The 19,155-nt window shown below is 33.3% G+C and overlaps 3 protein-coding genes and 1 long non-coding RNA gene across 4 annotated transcripts; 2 read left to right on the forward strand and 2 right to left on the reverse strand.

Annotated features, from left to right (window-relative positions):
• Nucleotides 1–1,656: 1,656 nt before the first annotated feature.
• LOC140665958 (uncharacterized) lies at nt 1,657–5,685 on the forward strand. Its single transcript, XR_012046679.1, has 3 exons — nt 1,657–1,772; nt 3,455–3,911; nt 4,849–5,685. It is a non-coding gene; the product is annotated as an uncharacterized lncRNA (long non-coding RNA).
• Nucleotides 5,686–5,881: 196 nt separating this feature from the next.
• Nucleotides 5,882–10,453, reverse strand: LOC140665953 (developmentally-regulated GTP-binding protein 2). The gene is made up of 5 exons (XM_072892580.1): nt 10,163–10,453; nt 9,695–10,002; nt 9,192–9,622; nt 8,845–9,046; nt 5,882–8,672 (listed from the first exon to the last, which is right to left on the reverse strand). The coding sequence occupies exons 1-5, from the start codon at nt 10,224–10,226 to the stop codon at nt 8,586–8,588; spliced, it is 1,092 nt and encodes a 363-aa protein (XP_072748681.1). The 5' UTR covers nt 10,227–10,453; the 3' UTR covers nt 5,882–8,585.
• A 240-nt stretch (nt 10,454–10,693) lies between these two features.
• Nucleotides 10,694–13,268, forward strand: Eif3l (eukaryotic translation initiation factor 3 subunit L). Its single transcript, XM_072892573.1, has 3 exons — nt 10,694–10,840; nt 11,089–12,549; nt 12,969–13,268. The coding sequence occupies exons 1-3, from the start codon at nt 10,820–10,822 to the stop codon at nt 13,101–13,103; spliced, it is 1,617 nt and encodes a 538-aa protein (XP_072748674.1). The 5' UTR covers nt 10,694–10,819; the 3' UTR covers nt 13,104–13,268.
• A 693-nt stretch (nt 13,269–13,961) lies between these two features.
• Nucleotides 13,962–19,008, reverse strand: Elg1 (enhanced level of genomic instability 1). The gene is made up of 6 exons (XM_072892561.1): nt 18,189–19,008; nt 17,559–18,097; nt 17,058–17,365; nt 15,665–16,835; nt 15,047–15,461; nt 13,962–14,776 (listed from the first exon to the last, which is right to left on the reverse strand). Exons 1-6 carry the CDS (start codon nt 18,486–18,488, stop codon nt 14,042–14,044), a joined length of 3,468 nt encoding a protein of 1,155 aa, XP_072748662.1. The 5' UTR covers nt 18,489–19,008; the 3' UTR covers nt 13,962–14,041.
• Between the last annotated feature and the right edge of the window lie 147 nt (nt 19,009–19,155).

The following is a 19,155-nucleotide window of genomic DNA, read 5'->3' on the forward strand; positions in this document are numbered from 1 at the left end:
CACAAATGTCAGATTTGCACTTGATATAGCAATTGATATAATGACGTGGATCGAAAATTAATGCAAGTTTCTTTAACAATATAACTGAGATTTGTTAAAGAAAGATGATGGAGAACAAGAGAGATCTACTTTGCCACAATTCTATCTATTATATTAATCTTTCATCTTTCCTGTGCAGCGCGTGACAGTAACAGTAATGCAATTGCGAATACAATTATTTTATATAAATTAATTGTACGATAGATTTTTGTTCTTGACAAGATTAATTTTTTAAAATACGTCGAATATATACATTTAGTTATAATTCAAATTTATATTCCTCTATAGATTACTATTGTTCCTCGAACTCGAATTTCTAAACAACAATTAGCGATAATATATTGTTTACTCTAAAATTTTTAATAAAAATTCTCAATAATCATATAATAACAATCAACAATTGGCATTTATATTATCGAGTAATCATCCGCGATTATATCACCGTATATTTTATACAAAATATTTACAGAAAGTAAATCCTCAAGTAATTTACATCATCTACATCTTTTGCAAGATTTCCTTTGGTATATATTTTACATAAACTATAGAACGTGCAAGCTTATTCCATTTCTATTGAAATTGTTTTATAGGTGGATAAACTTTCAGAATATACCCCGAAAGAAATGTTTATTAAAAAAATATGCGCGAGTGTTACTTTTTTTTATCATATCAACATATATATTAAATGCAATAATGTTCACGTATTTTTCTCACGAACTCCCGTTATCGCGATCGACAAATTATTCACGAATGCTTCTCACGTAAAATGATCTCAGGCAACGTCATTGTACCGTAAGAATATCCCTGATTATGTACATGAATGATTCTCATTGACCTTACATACAAAATTCCAACACACATTTTGTTGAAAATTTTCTCTATTCATCAGGAATAATTAATTTGCCTTCACTAATTGTAAGATTGTGAAAAATGTTGACGAGGGTGTAAATGTGAGTGTTAAACGAGGAGTTAAATTCGAATTAAATTGGAATTTCAGAAAACACTTGTCGCGTATCAATGAGTAATAGAATTATCAATTTTTTAAATCTGTATTTATCCGAACAATTTGAATTTGCTAAACTTGCAAAATTTTCTAGTGTCATAAAATTAAAATTAAAAAGAGTCGATTAAAATGATAAATTTTTCTAGCTTCACATAAAATTCTACATGTTACATTTTTAATCAACCACAAGTACACAAAAAGTATATAATGTTTTTATAAAAAAATGTGACTGTTACCTTGAGAGACATAAAAAGCTTTTGAAAACAAGTTAATAAAAGTCAATACATCAGAATACATTATGTATAAAGTTAATTTGAGAGAAAAAAAAAAAACAAATCGAACAACAACTGACTCGCTGATCTTTCTTAGCTAAAGAAATATAATAATTAATACAGAAAATTAAATAGGAAATAATAAATTAATATATTAATAATATTAATAATATTAAAAAACCTTTTCTCTATCTCTCTCTTATCCAAAAATTATATACAAACAACTTTGTCCTTGTGAACAGTTTTTCTGTTACCTTTCGTTCAAAAAGGTAAAAAAGTCTGCAACTGTATACCTATGTTGTGCCTTCACACATTAACTTTGTACGATATCGCGATATCCAAGAAGAAGCAACGGCATACCGGTACCCGGAAGTAACGAGTCGCGACGAATCGGAATGAAGAAAAACGACGGGGAACAAAAATCACACAGCTAGTCCTCCGGACGCGTGTATGTACATGTACGTCACACGAAGCTACCCCACTGTCCTTAACGTCGCACATAGTATCACTCAACCCTCGGGAAGAGATCGTCCCTTCGATTCAACCAATCGGAGCGGAAGGGAAGGGAAAGGGGGTGAAAGAAAAGAAGAGAGGGTATAGGGAAGAGAAGGTAACGCGGAGTCGGTCAAGGTCGTTCGTAAGTCCGGTTATCGCAACAGATTTCCGATACAAAGACTCCCGACGGGGATGGTGGGCACTTTGTTCTCCACTTCGTTGCATATCCGGATATCCTTTGGAGACTCACCTCTCTCTCTCTCTGTCTTTTTCTTTCTCTCTCTCTCTCTCCCTCTTTCTACTCTCCTTTTCTATGTCCTCTCGAGGTAGACGATCGACGATCGACGATGATACGCGTGTATATATAACGTCCCGGTTTCTTCCACCCGGATCGATCCACCGAACGGCTCGGTGAGAGTGTTGAAACAGACGAGGCGGTCTCGACGCGACCCTTTTATACCGACCCGCACCTCCACCTCCTTTCGTACTCTTTCGTCGTCCTCCTTCTCGTCGTCGTACTCTTCTTCGTTCACGCCGTTTGCGCCATACTCTACCTACCTACCTACCTACCTACCTATCTACCTACCTACCTACCTACCTACCTACCTACCTACCTACCTACCTACCTACCTACCTACCTACCTACCTCCTATTCTCCACGTGGCCTGACGCGCGTTTTCTCTCTTTCTTCAGACATGCGTGCGTCCATTGTACACATTTCACACCCGCCCAATATTATATTAACAAACAATTTCTCACATGAATTATTTCATTCCGGAAATACAACAGCTTACAGACTTATTTCTCTAAATAGCAGAAATATGTCACGTTTCTATAACTGTCCATCTTTTTTAACTCGATTCCATTTTCTCTATCAACACTTTTACCTCCCTTTATACAAATTATTTTGTGCTTGTATACGCATACAAGAGTTTCGTTATTTCGAATATTTTTTTAAATACTAATCATTGTCGCGCAATAATTGTTGACATTACGTTAAACATTGCTAGTAATGTTTTGAATCAAATTGTATATAAACTAATTATTTGTTGCGATGTTTACAAAATACTGATAAAAATATTTTAATATTTTGAAACTTTTGCGATATTTTTTTTTTTTCAAGAACTTTGAAGAATAATTTGAAAAAAAAAGAAAAAAAAAGATTTTACCATCTTTAAATTTACGTTAAAAGACTGTTGAATCTGTTCATTTTTCAAGTTGTCTACGGTTCTTGATTTTAAACATTATTCAAAGTGAGATTCTACGATAGTTAAATTGTTCGAAAGCACATTGCAAGAAACAGCATTGCCTATCAGCGGATCTGAGATTAATTAAACGCACATTAGAGGAGATCATTGTCACTCTCGCTCCTTCTGGCAAAACCTTCAATATCTCGTTTGATGACGTTGTTCGTTTCATGTACTACTTTCGCGATAAATAATGTATTACCCGGATCGGCGCTCTGCCGGGATAGCTTGTATGATCTCGAGACAGCTAATTAGCACTGATTACCTCGCATGAATGATCGACACGTTGCGCCTAATGCGAATAATTGAAAAAAATATATGTAATGATTATATCGCATAATTGAACTCTATTGTATTGTGTGTCGCGGGAATTTATTGAGAATGTTTTCTTGCGACAGGTCCTCGATGTTTTCTTCATAATCCGGAAGTACGGGACTAGTTCTAGTAATATATATTCCAAAGAAAAACTGGCAAAAAACCGACGTATGCTCATTTTTTGCCCGCCTGTTTCTATAAAGTAGTATAAGCTGCAAGACCTAAAATACGAGATGCTATCCAAAAATTCGAAGGAATTTGCCCATAAAAAAGAATTGCTTGGTTTAACTACTAGTTTTCACTAGTAGTAGTCTCTTTGCTTTTTTTCATGCATCCTTGAATGCGTGTTTTTTTTTTTTTTTTTTTTTGCGATTCTATCTAGATCCCTTTAATTGGGTCAAAACGACGACCCTTTCCTAAGATGCAATGATTCAAAAAAACGACATTTTCATGGAAAAAATGCTGGAATAGTTGTGTCCATAAATCCATGCCCAAGAGAATGATTTTGAAGGAACGTGGAAACTAAGAAAGAGAGTTAAGGTAACTAATTATTTTTTTTTTTTTCAATAAATTCTTTCAACTTTTAAATAGCACCTCATAGTTTTAAGAACACTTTTTATATTTAAACTTTGGAAAAATCAAATTTTTCGATTCGAAAAATTCGAAATTTCCATCAACGATACTCCATAAGCTGAACGATTATTTAATTTTTGTAACTACAATATTATAATATGTAGTAATATTAGTACTACATATACAGTCGTATGTACTAAAACTAAACTATCATTCTTCTCGATCGTTATAATTAATACTACTATTCGATAGCATTCGAGATAGTAACTTTAAAATTGATGAATTTATTCTGTCAAGCATATAGACTGACAATATGGAGCAGAGAGCGAGAGTGGGCTTCTGGTGTTCTCTCGCTTTATTCATTAGCTGTAATCTTAAAAGTTTACGCAAGTTTATAAAATTCAAATAATTTTAATGTCAAGGTATAAATTTTATTTTTAGAATATTACAAAAAAAGTAAGAAAGTAATTGAGAAAAAAAAATTCCTTTTTATCTGACAGAGATACACAATAAATTATTTAAGCTCCAAAGATCTTAATTACAAATATTTAATTGTTATATTTTATTAGTAATTAAAATTATATTATAAGAGAACACACATATTACATGTATATATAATTAAAATCTTGAAAAGATAGCATATGTGTGTGGATTTTAAATTATATATTTAAATCTAACATATAATTAAATTTAATATAAAACGTAAAAAGCTGAAAAAATTTTCTCTAAATTATTCTTTAGGGAAAAAATGTTTATTAAAGAAATGGCAATCAATTACAACACCAGATTAAAAAATATTTAAATTTATTTATATTTATATTAAAATCTGTGTTTTTTTTTTGTTAATTGAGTAATAATAGAACTTTAGCCATGCTATCGAGATTTGATTCTTCCAATGTTAAAGGTTAAAACGAGAATCACAGAAATGAAGCATTTGACTCTCAAGAATGAGGAGCGAAAGCAACATGCTCGATCGTCATCAGCCTCGTCTAACTGTAAATACCGGGCGACTTCCTTCTCCAAGTGGATGGCATAGTAGTAACTACCGAGATGGATCGATCATATACAGCATCCGTCTTGTCTAATGCCCGAAGCGGCGAGGTTGAATTTTTATACGATACATTCCCGTTTTCTCGAACGATTTCACGCTTCGAAACTACTCTTGATGATCTTCACAGATTCGATATACAGATTTTTCCCATATAATACATGGTATGTTTCATTATCGTATTACATATTTAATCTGACGATTTTAGAGGACAGTTTCAATAATACAGAGCCGGGATAATACCAATAAGAGCTACAACAATTTTTGAAAGTTTCTTCAAGAAATGAGACAGAAAGTTAAGAGGAAAGAGAGAGATAGATAGGTGGGAGAAAATGTGGCACTGTGCGTCCTAGAAGGTGTAGACATCCATAGACGACAAATTTCACCGATTAGGACAAATTTGTCGCATTACGAGCCGATAACACACACATGTATTTTGCAGACACATTGTGCTAATACTGGAAGCCGAGCAGTCATTTCTGATTGTTTCTTTTTTTTTTAGATTAATACCCTATTTTTTGTGTGAAAGATAAAATTCTGAAATTTTGTAACTTTATATCAATCATTTAATAAAAGAAATAATTGATGAAAAGTTATTAAAATTTCAGAATCATATTTTTTACAAGAAATGAATTACTGATTTAAAAAATAGGAATGATCAAAAAAACCGTTCGATTCTTGTAGTGTTTAAGACTAAGACTTGTTTTATATATTATTTCTTACATATAAACAAATTTGTTTAATAATAAATAAACGAAAGACTGTTTTGTGTATAAACTATTATACATTTATTTATTTTTTTTTTTTTTTATTTTATTTTTGATTCTTGTCAAATATTTTTTATCTTTTACTTGTCGAAAATATTTATTAAGGTATTCAAGAAAAATTGTTTTTTTCTTTATTGCAATCTTTTTTAATATAGAATGACATGTTTTACGATAAACGACGCGAATCTATAAGTTAATGATGGTAAAGTGCTTTTATACTCCAGAGTGACATGCATCTATGGGACAAACAATAATAGAAGCCGATTAACTCACAATCAGATTAATCGCGATAGCATCGCACATCGATTAGTTACAATTACATCGCGGATCAATTTCAGGATTCTCTCATTGCAGTAGATACAATTACTCTTTATCTATTTATACATCATTTATTATGATAGTTGATGCCATCTTAAAGAAACAATCGACAATGTGTATATTCTTTCTCTTACATATGTCTACGTAATATTTTTCTTACGTATATCGCATGACATAAAAATATATTACATAAAAAATACTCACACATGTAAGAAATAAGAATATTATTCTTACCACATTCTATTATATATTTTATATTATTACGCATGTGTTTCATTTTAACATGCTCGGAAATTAAAGTTCATTTAATTTAAGAACTTGATACCTATTTAAAAGCGTTTTCTTTATAAAAATTTATATTTTTAATAGCGATTTAACTGAGAACGAATTTAGTATGCACATACATGTTTATTTATATATAAGGCACATCATTAAAAATCCATATCAGAAACAAAAACTCTCTAATAAATAATTGGCTTAAAAATATAACGGTGCCGGTTCGAAATTTAAGAGAAGATAAAGATTGTGCTGAAAAAGATCCGGCTTTCTCATTCTTTGCATCAAATTAATTTGCATCTCACCTAATTAACTATTCAAAATTCCTAATAAAAACAAGATTTATAGCCTTATAAAGACTTGTTTGAGTAGCTTTAATATTTAATAAAAAATATTAAAGTCTTTTCATATTTTTTTTAACATATGACACATTTTTAAATGTAATTAACATAGATTTTTTGAGAGTTTCAAAGTCTCATCCTTTAAAATGTTTTGAGGAAAAAGCGATGCAACGTTGGATGTTAAAAGAAATGGTTAAAACAAAATTTTGACAACAACCTGCAAATTACAATCTTCGATATTAATTTAGAATGGATTTCGATTTTATTGTTAGTGTATAAAGAAAAAAAAAACCAATAAATTAAATCGATTAGCTGTAACATTGAAAAATATTGATTATAAATGTTTGTTGTAAAAAGAGAAGAGTTGAATTTTAATAAAATTGACCAAGTGGAAATCAACGAGACTAAGACTCCGTCAAGATGTTTCGTTAAAAATTTATTGACCAAAGCGAAAGCACATCCGTAATCTCTCATATCGAGGAATTTGTCATTGAGAAACATTTCCCAGATGCAGAGAGCAGTAGCTCGACAGCCCGGTAAGCAAGATCCGGTGCGAATCTCGCTCGTTTAATCGCTCGTTCGTGGATCACCGAGCTCTCGGACTCGCCGACTCTCCATTCTGGCTGGAATATGGGATTTGGTGTCACAACGAGGCGAAGAGAAGTAGTCCGCGGCTACATGAATTAGTAATCAGGATGTGTGTGTCTCATGCGAGTGTGTATGTGTGTGCATGGCGAACGCATTTTCGTATATACGCTATACGCACGCCCATGAGAAGGAAAAGGAGAGGTCGGAGAAGCGAAATGTGCGTGGCAAGAGAGAACGAAAAGAGGGAGAGAGGGAGAGAGAGAGAAAAAAGGACGTTCTAAAATCGAACAAGGACAAAGTGATGGTACAATGCGTCGAGATTCACACGCACATTCTTCGCGGTGCCATCGTGCCGCTTAGTTATTCTCATTCATTATTCATCGAATTGCGCTCTTCGAATGTCCGTCGTGTCCCCAAATTCTCATCCGAATTCATTGAGAAATCGATCAACATGTGCCGATCAATTTTCGCGATCTAGACTGTTACGCAATATATAATGTGCCGATCGTTGTACAATATATTATGTGCAAATTATTCCTTATTATTAAAGAACTGTAAAATGCAAATTATGTATCTTTAGTATTTCCGAGAAAAAAATTTTTCCTTCTTCCAAAGTAAAGCAACAAAAGCATTTTCTTTCACATTTTATTCAAATTGTAAAGAACAAAATTAAAATTAATGAAATAACGAAAAATGTAAGCTTGACTTTCTCTCTCAAAAAACGTCAGTCATTTTATTTATCTTTATAAACATTTTAAATGGATGTAACCATCTATTTTTTTTTTTTTTTTACACATACAAACTATAAATAACGAATTTGCATTTTAATCTCAAGTAATTTAATTATTAGCGTTTAATTTTAAATGATTTTTTTAATAAAAGTTTCATTATCTGAATCTATAATTCATTATTTTATTTACAATTTTTTTTTATTCCTTCTATTAAAAAAAGTGTCGATCATTATTCTATATAATTTTACATAATAAATTCATATTTTCTCTCCTTTATAATTAAGTAACGTAAGTTGGCTTTGTTTTTGCAAATTTTATTGAAACAATATTTGCAGAGAAGACCATAAGCTTCTTGAAATATGTAACCTATATAAATGTACATTCATCCTAAGATTGTACCATTAAGTTTCACAATTTGTTGATAGTAATTTGCTCGTGGTGTGTGTGTGTGTGTGTTTGTATGTATATATATATATATATATATATATATATATATATATATATACACACACACACACGATTGCTTTATCGACATTTGTTCATCAATTTGATTTTACAAATTTCGACGAAATTTATTTTTTCATTATTTGTACGACATCCTCATCATGCATCACATGCTGCGCTCCTACTCGCTGAGGTGAATATTTGGTACTTGTACCCTAAAAGGAACATAATTTATATATAACACGAGTATCTATGAAAATTACATTGCCTACATTATCTCAAATGTATATCGAGATGTTATATATATATATATATATATATATATATATATATATATATATATATATATCAATGTAGGCACATAATTTGAAATATTTAGTAACTTACCCACACAAGGGCATATTTAAATTGTTGAGCAAGTGTGCGATGGATTGCATGACACACGTGCTCTACCGTTACACCTCTTCTCAATATTAGACCATCCTCAAAGTCAGGTGGTTGACCAGGCTTTTTTGTGTACACCCTTATCAAAGACAAATACTCCCATAATGTTTCCAACAGGAAGTCCAGATTCAGTTTCATATTACAACTATAAAAAAAGAAATCATAATTATACAAAAAGAAAAAGAGAACAAAAAAAAAAACTTTCAAGAAAAACATAAAGACTGAGTATGTGAAAATATATGGATGTAAGAAAATGTATGGAATGTAAAAATGTCAATATCTTATATTACCTAACTACAACACTATTAGGTTGCCTGGCGATCCGGTCAACTTCTTCTATCGATATTTGATCTATTTTATTATATACATAAAGGCAAGGCAAGTACACTCGGTTCGCATTGATGACATCGATCAATTCGTCCGCGCTGCAATCTTCGCGAAACAATACCTCAGCATTGAAGATTTTATATTCGTGAAGAATCATTTGGACTAGTTTTTCGTCTACTTTTGTCAGAGGACATGTTGAATTGAAGGCTAATCCGCCGCCTTTTTTCACCTTGAAATATATATTCGGCTTCTTTTTATTGAGTCTTATCCCAACCGATTCCAATTCTTTTTCCAAGAGTTGTCGCTGAACATCCTGTTTGGTAGCATCCAACATCATAAGGACTAAATCAGCTGTTCTAGCAACAGCTATGACCTGTCTACCTCGTCCTTTTCCCTAAGATGATGCAAAAATCAATTAATAAAAAGCAACACGTGACAACAATTTTCAGCTACATAATTTATTTACCTGTGCTGCTCCTTCAATTATACCAGGCAGATCCAGCAGTTGTATATTAGCACCTTTATATTCAATAACACCAGGAATACATGTCAGGGTAGTAAATTCGTAGGATGCAGCCTCCGACTGGGTGGCAGTTAAAGTACTGAGTAGAGTGGACTTGCCAACCGAGGGAAAACCGATTAGAGCAACTCTAGCATCTCCCGACTTCAACACATCGAAACCTTCGCCCTTTTCGGACTTTTTCGACGGTTCCAACAGCTGGGATCTATACTTGGCAAGCTTCGCTTTCAGCAAACCCAAGTGGTATTCGGTAGCTGCAATTAAATTTTACAAATGTATGTCTCGAATGTACGTTTGCAGATGGATTTCTGTTTTTCTTCTTTTCTTTTAAGTGGCATATTAGAGTTTTAGTCTCAGAAAGTAACACAGGATAGGTTAAGTTTAGACATGTCAAAATATCGATGCGATAATTACCTTTGTTTTTCTGCGTTCGTGCAATTTCCTTCTCAATTTCCGAAATCTTTTCCAGTATCCCCATCGCGATGCGCGATAATATGTTACATTTAGAAAGGGATCAAAATGTCAAACAACCTTGCTCAGCGCGTGCAATGGTACGTACAACTGCAATCGCTTATGATTTTCGCCTATGAAAACCTCTCTCGGATTAGCTGCAACCTATTTAAATACAAATTTTTATCAAAATAACGACCTTGGTCGTGCGTCGACCAAGTACAAAGACACGAGATCTTCATATCTTCCATCTAAAGTCACTAGATTATAAAGTATATAATAGATTTGTTCTTTAAGGTGCCTTTTCATGCTGACGCTCGACGCTCATTTTTAGCGTCAAAACAGATCACGTGATCAAAATTGACGAATTGGTATTTTTATTTTTGGTCACGTGATGTCTTTTGACGCTGAATATAAGCGTCGAGCGTCAACATGAAAAGGCACCTTTATTGTCGCACTATGTGTCTCCACGTGAGTTGACGTTGGTGTTCCTAGTTCCTATCTCCCGTCTTTAGTCTTCGTTCTCTATGACGTTTGACAAAACCGATTCGCATCTGTGCCGCACTTCTCGAGAAAAAGAGAGGTTAACTGTTTTCCAAGTGACCGTTTTAACGCAACAGGATGTACGACGATTACAACGAGGTATCAAAATTTAGAGGCCTACTGTGTAATTTTTAACGATGTCGTTATGTATCTGTTTAGTAATACATAACGATATCGTTAAAAGTTATAAAATAAGAGCCTTATTGTTGCATATTATTATCATTATGGAAAGGTTAATGTACCTCTAATAACTGTAATTCTGTATATATTTACATGACCTTTTCATCTTAAAAAGTTTTTAATATACTCACTCTCTCTCTCTCTTTCTCTCTCTCTCTCTCTCGCAGTATGACGCTTATGACGATTATGGGGCGTCAGACGTGCATGATCAGTACGATCGGCCGAGCTATCGACAAGTACCCGAGGTGGTGCGCAATTTTCTCGTATTCCTGCGCAACTGCATCAACGAAGGCATGATCTTCGAGATACAGAATTTGTATGAGAACTCGTTCCCCAAGATCTCGGAACAGTTGTTCGACAAGTCACCATGGCCGGACGCATCGACGATCGCTCACATAGTTGACAATGATCCAGTCTTCCTTACTCTGTACAAGGAGCTTTACTATCGTCACATTTATGCGCGTATGCAAGGCCCAACACTGGAGCAGCGACTCAATTCCTTTTACAATTACTGCGATCTCTTCAACTACATTCTGCATCCCGACACTCCGGTGCAGTTGGAACTGCCCGATCAGTGGCTCTGGGAGCTCATCGACGAGTTTGTTTATCAGTTTCAATCGTTTGCCCAATATCGTGCCAATCTGTCCAATAAGACGCCAGACGAGATCGAGAATCTGAACGCGCACAACAAGATCTGGGATGTTTTGTGCGTATTAAATGTCCTGCACTATTTGGTCGACAAGTCGAAGATTAAGAGCCAGTTGGAGGTGTACGCGAGTGGCGGTGATCCAGATTCCGTGGCCGGCGCCTTTGGCAGGCATTCTCTGTACAAGATGCTCGGCTACTTCTCGCTCGTTGGTCTCCTGAGATTGCATTCTTTGCTGGGAGATTATTACCAGGCTATCAAAGTTCTGGAGAATGTGGAGCTTTACAAAAAGAGCGCGTACTCCCATGTGCCCGGCTGTCAGATCTCGACGGCGTATTATGTAGGGTTCGCGTACATGATGATGCGTCGATATGCGGACGCGATCAGAACATTCTCCGGTATTCTACTATACATTCAACGTACAAAACAGCTGTTTGCCACACGGAGCTATCAGAATGATCAGATCAATAAGCAAACCGAGCAAATGTATCATTTACTCGCCATTTGTCTAGTTTTACATCCACAATGCATAGATGAAGGTTTGCAGCAAGCTCTACGGGACAAGAACTATCATGAAAAGATGTACAAGATGCAGTATGGCGATCTCACAGAGTTTGAAAACTGTTTCGTTTTCGCATGTCCCAAATTTCTGTCTTTAACACCGCCGAATCCGGACAATCCTAACGAAGATTACGTCCGTGAGGCCATCAAGCATCAGACCCAAGTCTTTATGGACGAAGTAGTACAGCAGAAAATGTTGCCGACTATCCGTTCGTACTTGAAACTCTACACGACATTACCACTGAGCAAATTAGCCACATTCATGGGCAACAATACTAGGTCCGATATAGAGGGTTGGGACTTGGCAAAGGAAGTCAATTCTTTAACGATTCATTTATTGTGCTTCAAACACAAAATGAAAAATATTGTTTGGACAAAAGGCACATCAGGATTAGATGGAAAATTTCAATCCGGATCTGAGGTGATTATTTTTGCATTATCCCATTTATACACTGCATTAAAATTTCAATATATTGTATATAGTGTTGCAATTTTAATAGCCAGTAATATATCAGAAGTATTTTGTATAAAATTATTCTCTTCTTTATATGCATATATCTATTGGTTTCTTCGACAACACATATTTTATTGATTTCTCCAATGAAACAAATAATTTTTTCTTAATTTATGGCTTTTTAAAAATAATTATAATTTTTAAATTTGGTATCACAATTTTCTTTCTTTGTCAAAGTCATTATAAAGTTTTTGTTTATATTTAATTGTTTAAGTTTCTGAAGGACATACATATTAACATATATATATAAATGTACATAATTTTATAATATAATAGATGTTAAGAATGTTATGAATGTTTTATGACAAAAAAATTTTCTTTTCCAGCTGGATTTCTATATTGATCATGATATGATTCACATTGCTGATACAAAGGTAGCTCATCGTTATGGAGACTTTTTCATTCGCAAAATACTAAAATTTGAAGAATTAAATCGTAAACTGCATCATATAAAAATTTAACTGTATAATATTATACGATCATTATTATAAACATTTTCACAATAAATGTTTGTAAAAAAAAAGAAGAAAAATACAGATTTCAAAAAATATTTATTCTTTTATTCAAACATTTATCATGGAAATTTCCCAGCAATTACAATAAAATATATATAATCCATATAACAATAGATTTGTTTTTATTGCTACATTGGCTGTATTTCTGAGGATAACTTTCTTCTTCTAATATGGAAAGAAAAAGATATCGTCTGAACTAATACTGGCTGGCAACTTTGGCTAAGTTCAACAATAAAAAAACAAATTCGTATATATTTTAATGCAATATATAATGTAGAATAACTAATATATATACAAAAATCTATATTCTCATTTCATATTCATTTAGATGAATTTAAATGCAAATAGTATGTTATTCTTTATACTAGGCGAATAAAATAAGATATGGTACGTTCATCGCTAAATATATCCGGTAAAAATAGAGGATAATGAAAAGTTAATTATATCGCAAACATGCAATACATCATCTCCACTGTTTATGTAAATTATTATGAATGTAATTCTAATTCTTCCAATTTTTAAAAAATGTTAATATACTTGTTTTCCTCACTAAAATATAAAATTTAATTTAATTATAAATGAGAAAGAGAAGGCACTGGAATAATGTTTACAATATTATATATATATATATATATATATATATATATATATATATTATATATTACAATATATGTATCAAAATTCATATTATATCGTAATAGACATAATACACACACACATTCTCTCTTTCTTTCTCTCTCTCTCTCTCTTTCTCTAAACATAAATAAAAAATAAATTTTCATATTATTTAATACATGATATTAAATTTCATTAAAAATATATGCACAAATATATCCATAGGTAAAAAATGTTTTTTTAAGCATTAATCGCTGATAATTAACTCCTCACGTGGATACAGTTTTATTTTCTTTTTCTTGCAACATTTTACATGCAGCGGCTAAGATATTCGGCTTCATCGACGCCGTCGGCACATTTAGACTATGCAGATAATGAAAAAACCGATTGCTTCGCTTGTAATTGATAGTCGAGCGAATTTCTTCCGCGCGACATATTGTTCGTATGGTCGGAAGATAATCTACCGCCATGATTCGTTGATCTAAACATGCGAACGTAGCGTACGATAGCGCCAGATCCACTCCTCGATTCAATCGTTTCTTCAGAATAATATTTTGATTTTGCACGTGGTCATTTGCACTTTTCAAGTCATTGTAGAGTACTCGGTTACTAATAAAAGTTGCTATATCTTCTTTGAGATCATGCGGAGCGGAATAGAACGATATATTTTCGGCTAAGGATAAATTCGGTTGTGTCTTCTCGTCCGATATATTTAACATCGTGTCTTCGATGTCGATTAAAGATGACACTAAAGATAAACTGTCCAAATTCTCCGCTAAATTATTCAGTATACACGCGGTATCATTTGACTTTTTGGCATTTGTACCTCTCCTGGCCCTGTGCTTTATTAGTTTAATTGCAGGCTTGTATAAATAGTATTGCATGTCCTGCCAAAGTGACGGTTTAACGGTCGTAGATTGTTCAGATAATGTTGCTGGACCAGATAATAGCAGATATTGTGACTGGAGCAGTGCTTGCCGTAGATCGCCCGCTTGTAGTAATTTCTAAATAATAAAATAATTTTGCGTGTATATATTTTTTTAATATAACGCTTTGAAAAATATAGTAGAATAATATTTGAGCAATTTTAATACATAGATTTAAATGCTAATATTAATTTATAATCTGTGACATTAATAGAGTTTTTTCTGTACATCATCTTTCAATTTTCAAACCTTTTATAAATACTAAAGTATTTCAAACTATATATATACATATGTATATCAATAAAAAAATTAATTTTTTTACAATATAATTTAAAGAAAGTTGCTTACTATTAGACAATTGTTCGGAAGTCTGTGATTAGTCTCCGCCAGCGAAATTAATTCCAGCAAAGCAGACACTCTGCTACCAGTTATTTTCTGAAAATAAATTTTATTCTGCTGCGGTGCCATTTTGCTCAAGTGAGGACATGTGTCTCTACAAGTCATGACAATTGGTCGTTTGGTATTTGATGCCAATTGATACGCGGCGGAGATGAATCCTTCATCTTCTTCAAAAATGAGATCAATGTCTTCTAGAAGAATTAAAGAATTTTGCGATATCTTTGGAGTCTCCTTCTCTTTTGCGACTGATTCAAACAGTAAATTATGCTTGCTTTTCTTGATTCTGTGCGACTTTGTGGCTTCCTCCAATTCCTTCAAAATTTTCTTTCCCGTTCGTCTAGAGGATGCATTTACTTCAAGTACACTGCAAGAACAAAGTAGATAGAACAAAGTATTATTTAATTTTATTACGAATTAAATTCCTTTGTTTTATATAAAAAAGAAAATATTATCTTATATATATGTATTATAACGATATTAGTTAGAAGCAAACAAATGCTTTAACATTTGTATTATTACATATTTTTAATTTTATATCATATCTTTAATGTATAAATATTTACCAACCTGTAACCGAGTTCTTCCGCTATCGCGTATACGCTCGCGCTCTTCCCGCTACCGTGTGGACCTAACAATACAGCTATTTGATTATTTTCACGGTTGTTGCAAGAGGAACTGCAGTCTGACGAATAAAACTCGTCGCCGCTACTGCCATCGTCCTCTTTTATTAAAGATGTTCTCCAGCCGCTTAACCAGTCTTTCAGTTTTCTCGCGGCTTCCTCGTTTCCTACTATATCTTCCGCGCTCGTAGGTTTATATTTACACGCCCACATGCAATCGTCCGACCGACTTTCATTTTCAATTTTTTCCGTCAACATTTTTTTTCGTTCAAGCGTTCTTGCCTTTCTACCTTTCATCCGCGGCGGCGATTTCTTTTTCGAATCGTTCTTGACCGTTGATATAGTCTTCCATATTTTCCGCGCGTCCGGATAAAGTTTCTCAATCTCGGACAATACTTTATCCAGATCCTTCACAGGTTCATTAATCTTTACTTCAACCGCTTTCGATGTTTTCTCATAATTACAAATACATTTATAATCATTAACGTCTATCAAAGGCAAATATTTTCTCTCGATTTTTGTCGGAAGTTTATACTCAATCTCCGCTCTAATCGAATCCGATGTATCTTCCAATTGCGTTACGTGACTAATTGAGGGAAACGGTAACGTAGAAATGCTATTGGTGCTGTTTGCCTTACGATCTGTGTTCTTATTCTCCATGTCAGTTATGTCTGATTGTAAAAACGATCGTTTAGCTGCTGTGACAATCGGATTTGTTTTACGTCGTTTAGTGAACAATGGCGCTAGTTTTTCGTTCGGCTTTCTCTTCAGGACATTTTCCTGAATAATTTCACATTCGGAATCCTCAGTCGTTGTTATGATCGTTTCATTCGTGTTGTTTTGTTTCGCTTTAGCAATTTTGTCCGATTTTTTTATCTGTGTACTAGCGTTTCTATCGTTATCGATAACGACGTCTTGTGCAGTGTTTTGTACATTGTCTTCTTTCTGCTTAATGATTGATTCTATCTTCTCCTTTTTTCGCGTTTTCGTTTTAATATGACTGTAGTAATCCTTTGAATTGACTTCATTATCTTCTATATTTGTAGAATTTCGAGATTTACTCGAGGCATTAAATGTTGATTTACTTCTTGGTGAAAATAATTCTTCGTCACTAGTATCTGTAATGCAAAATTAAGAATATTAATTTCATATCATTATTAAAACTAGAAATTAATTTAAAAAATATTAAAATCAGCGATCAAAGTGTGAAATAATCATTGCCATCGACCAATAAGCATTGGGAGACTCTATATCTATTTTACATCATATGTATGACACTATCTACGTCATCTACATCTACAAATTTCCATTTTTTATCACATACGCTCTTATTACATTACCATTTAAAGAATCGTTGTTTCCACTAGAATGTAATTTTATACGTAAAGCCCAACGAGGCTTCTCTCGTTTTTGTACATCTTGTGTGGTTGTTTGCGTTAAACACAAATTTTCAGATCCTATAATGTGAATATCATCCACTGTAGAAAGATTCAACTCTGACTTTAAACATTTGCTAGAATGTATCTTGTTTGATATTGACTTTATAACAGGTTCAATGTCGGAATTATCGGTCCGATGTACATCCGCTTTTACAATAAAAGTAGAGGCATCCTTTTCATCTTTATTCGTCAATTCCAAGGGCGATTTACTGCACAATAAGAATAATTATTCTGTTTGAGCCATCAGATTTCTAAGCATTTCTAAGGTTTTTATATAATTAAAAAATCTTATATTTACTTGTACATGCTTTCTAAAGATTTTACTCCGCTTAATAACAATTTAATATCGATATAATACAAAAAATTTTAATATTCTTTTTGTAAACAAAGACTGTAATTTACCTGAAATAATCTAACAAATTTCCAGACTGTTGCTTGTTATTTTTAATTGATAATCCAATACTGCTATCCTTTTTATGCGTGTTATCACTTGTGACATCACTTTTGAAAAACCTCATGCGATTTTCTATATCTTTTTCTATTTTCTCACCTTCTTCCATCTCTGCAATTTTTCTTTTCGAATAACCTTTTTTATCAGCCAAAGCTATCAGTTTCTCTTTGTGTCTCGATCTCAACTCTTTCGTATCAACCAATTTCTCTTTATTCTCAATATTTTCCATAGGCTGCTGCGAAAGTAATTTATACTGTATTGGTTTACTACGATTCATCAAAACTTGAAATGCATTTGATTCGTCTCGCTGAGAGCCAATTTCATTACAGAGCTCATTCAATGCATTTTCAGCCTTATTAATGTTGTTCATACCGTCGCTGAAAGAGTTGTCTGAATCTACAATAATTTCTTCTCTTAACTCTTTATTTTGCGCAGTATACTTTGGTTTTTCTGATCGATTTCCATTTATTTCCAAAGCTAGCTTAGAACCCTTAAAAATAAGAAAATGTAATTAGATATTGACAAGTTAACCAGCATTGCACGACTCTTATTAAAAAATTAATAAAAAATAAATTCTATACCTTCTTGAGATTCTGCTTGGATTTGGCCTTTGGTGTCTCATCATGCATAGTTCTCTCGCTATTGTTTACCCTGCCATTGAACGGACTGGGTGTTTTATCAATCAGATCGTTTTTGTTTTCTATTATATCACACGTCCTTCCTTTCGAAGAGGTACGCGATATTCGAATTTTCACGCGTTCGCGTTTACTTGTCGCGATTGTCTCCTGTTCTTCTTCTTCTTCCACGACATTGTCAAAATCTGCCACGGCCCTCTCGATCTTGATTGTGCCGTTGGAAAAGTACTGTTTGATATCCTTCATATTTCAAAGTATAATAAAAATGGAAATGTTTCTTTTCTTATACGTATGTTATTCTTTTTTCCGATCAGGAAAACGCGATATAATTTTTTAACCGCGTTTTTTTCCTGTTATTCTGTTATCCTGTTAGGAGGTGAAAAAAAGTAATAGAAACAACGATAAAAACCTCTGGACGTGCCAACAACTCGAAAAAACTAACGTATGTATGTACACGCATAAATTAACCGTTAATTAAGTATATACCACTTGGACACCAGTGGCGTTAATTAAAAATTTATCAATGGTACGACTAAATTGATCGCAGAACAAAGTTATGTTTTTATCACAAAATATTTCACAACTCGAATCTCACAACAATATAAAACCATAACGGCAAGTTCGCGATCGCGATATGCCTGTCGGTTCCCGGTTCCCGGTTCCCGATTCCCGCCTTTTCGATCAAGCACAGAATACGCACGATTTCACACGCATATGTGATATGTGATCTTCTCGCGATTCTTAACCGTCAAGCATACATTTGTTCTTTTTCAGCTGAACGAGCTGAACTGACCGCGCTTGTTCAGAGTTTATCTTTTTCCCTCCATATTGGAAGAAGAAAGATAAACTCTGAACCAGTGCAGCCGGTGCAGCTAAAAAGAACATACTTGAGTACATATGTACTATCTTTGTT

Source organism: Anoplolepis gracilipes, chromosome 5 (genome assembly GCF_047496725.1).
Source record: "Anoplolepis gracilipes chromosome 5, ASM4749672v1, whole genome shotgun sequence".
NCBI lineage: Eukaryota > Metazoa > Arthropoda > Insecta > Hymenoptera > Formicidae > Anoplolepis > Anoplolepis gracilipes.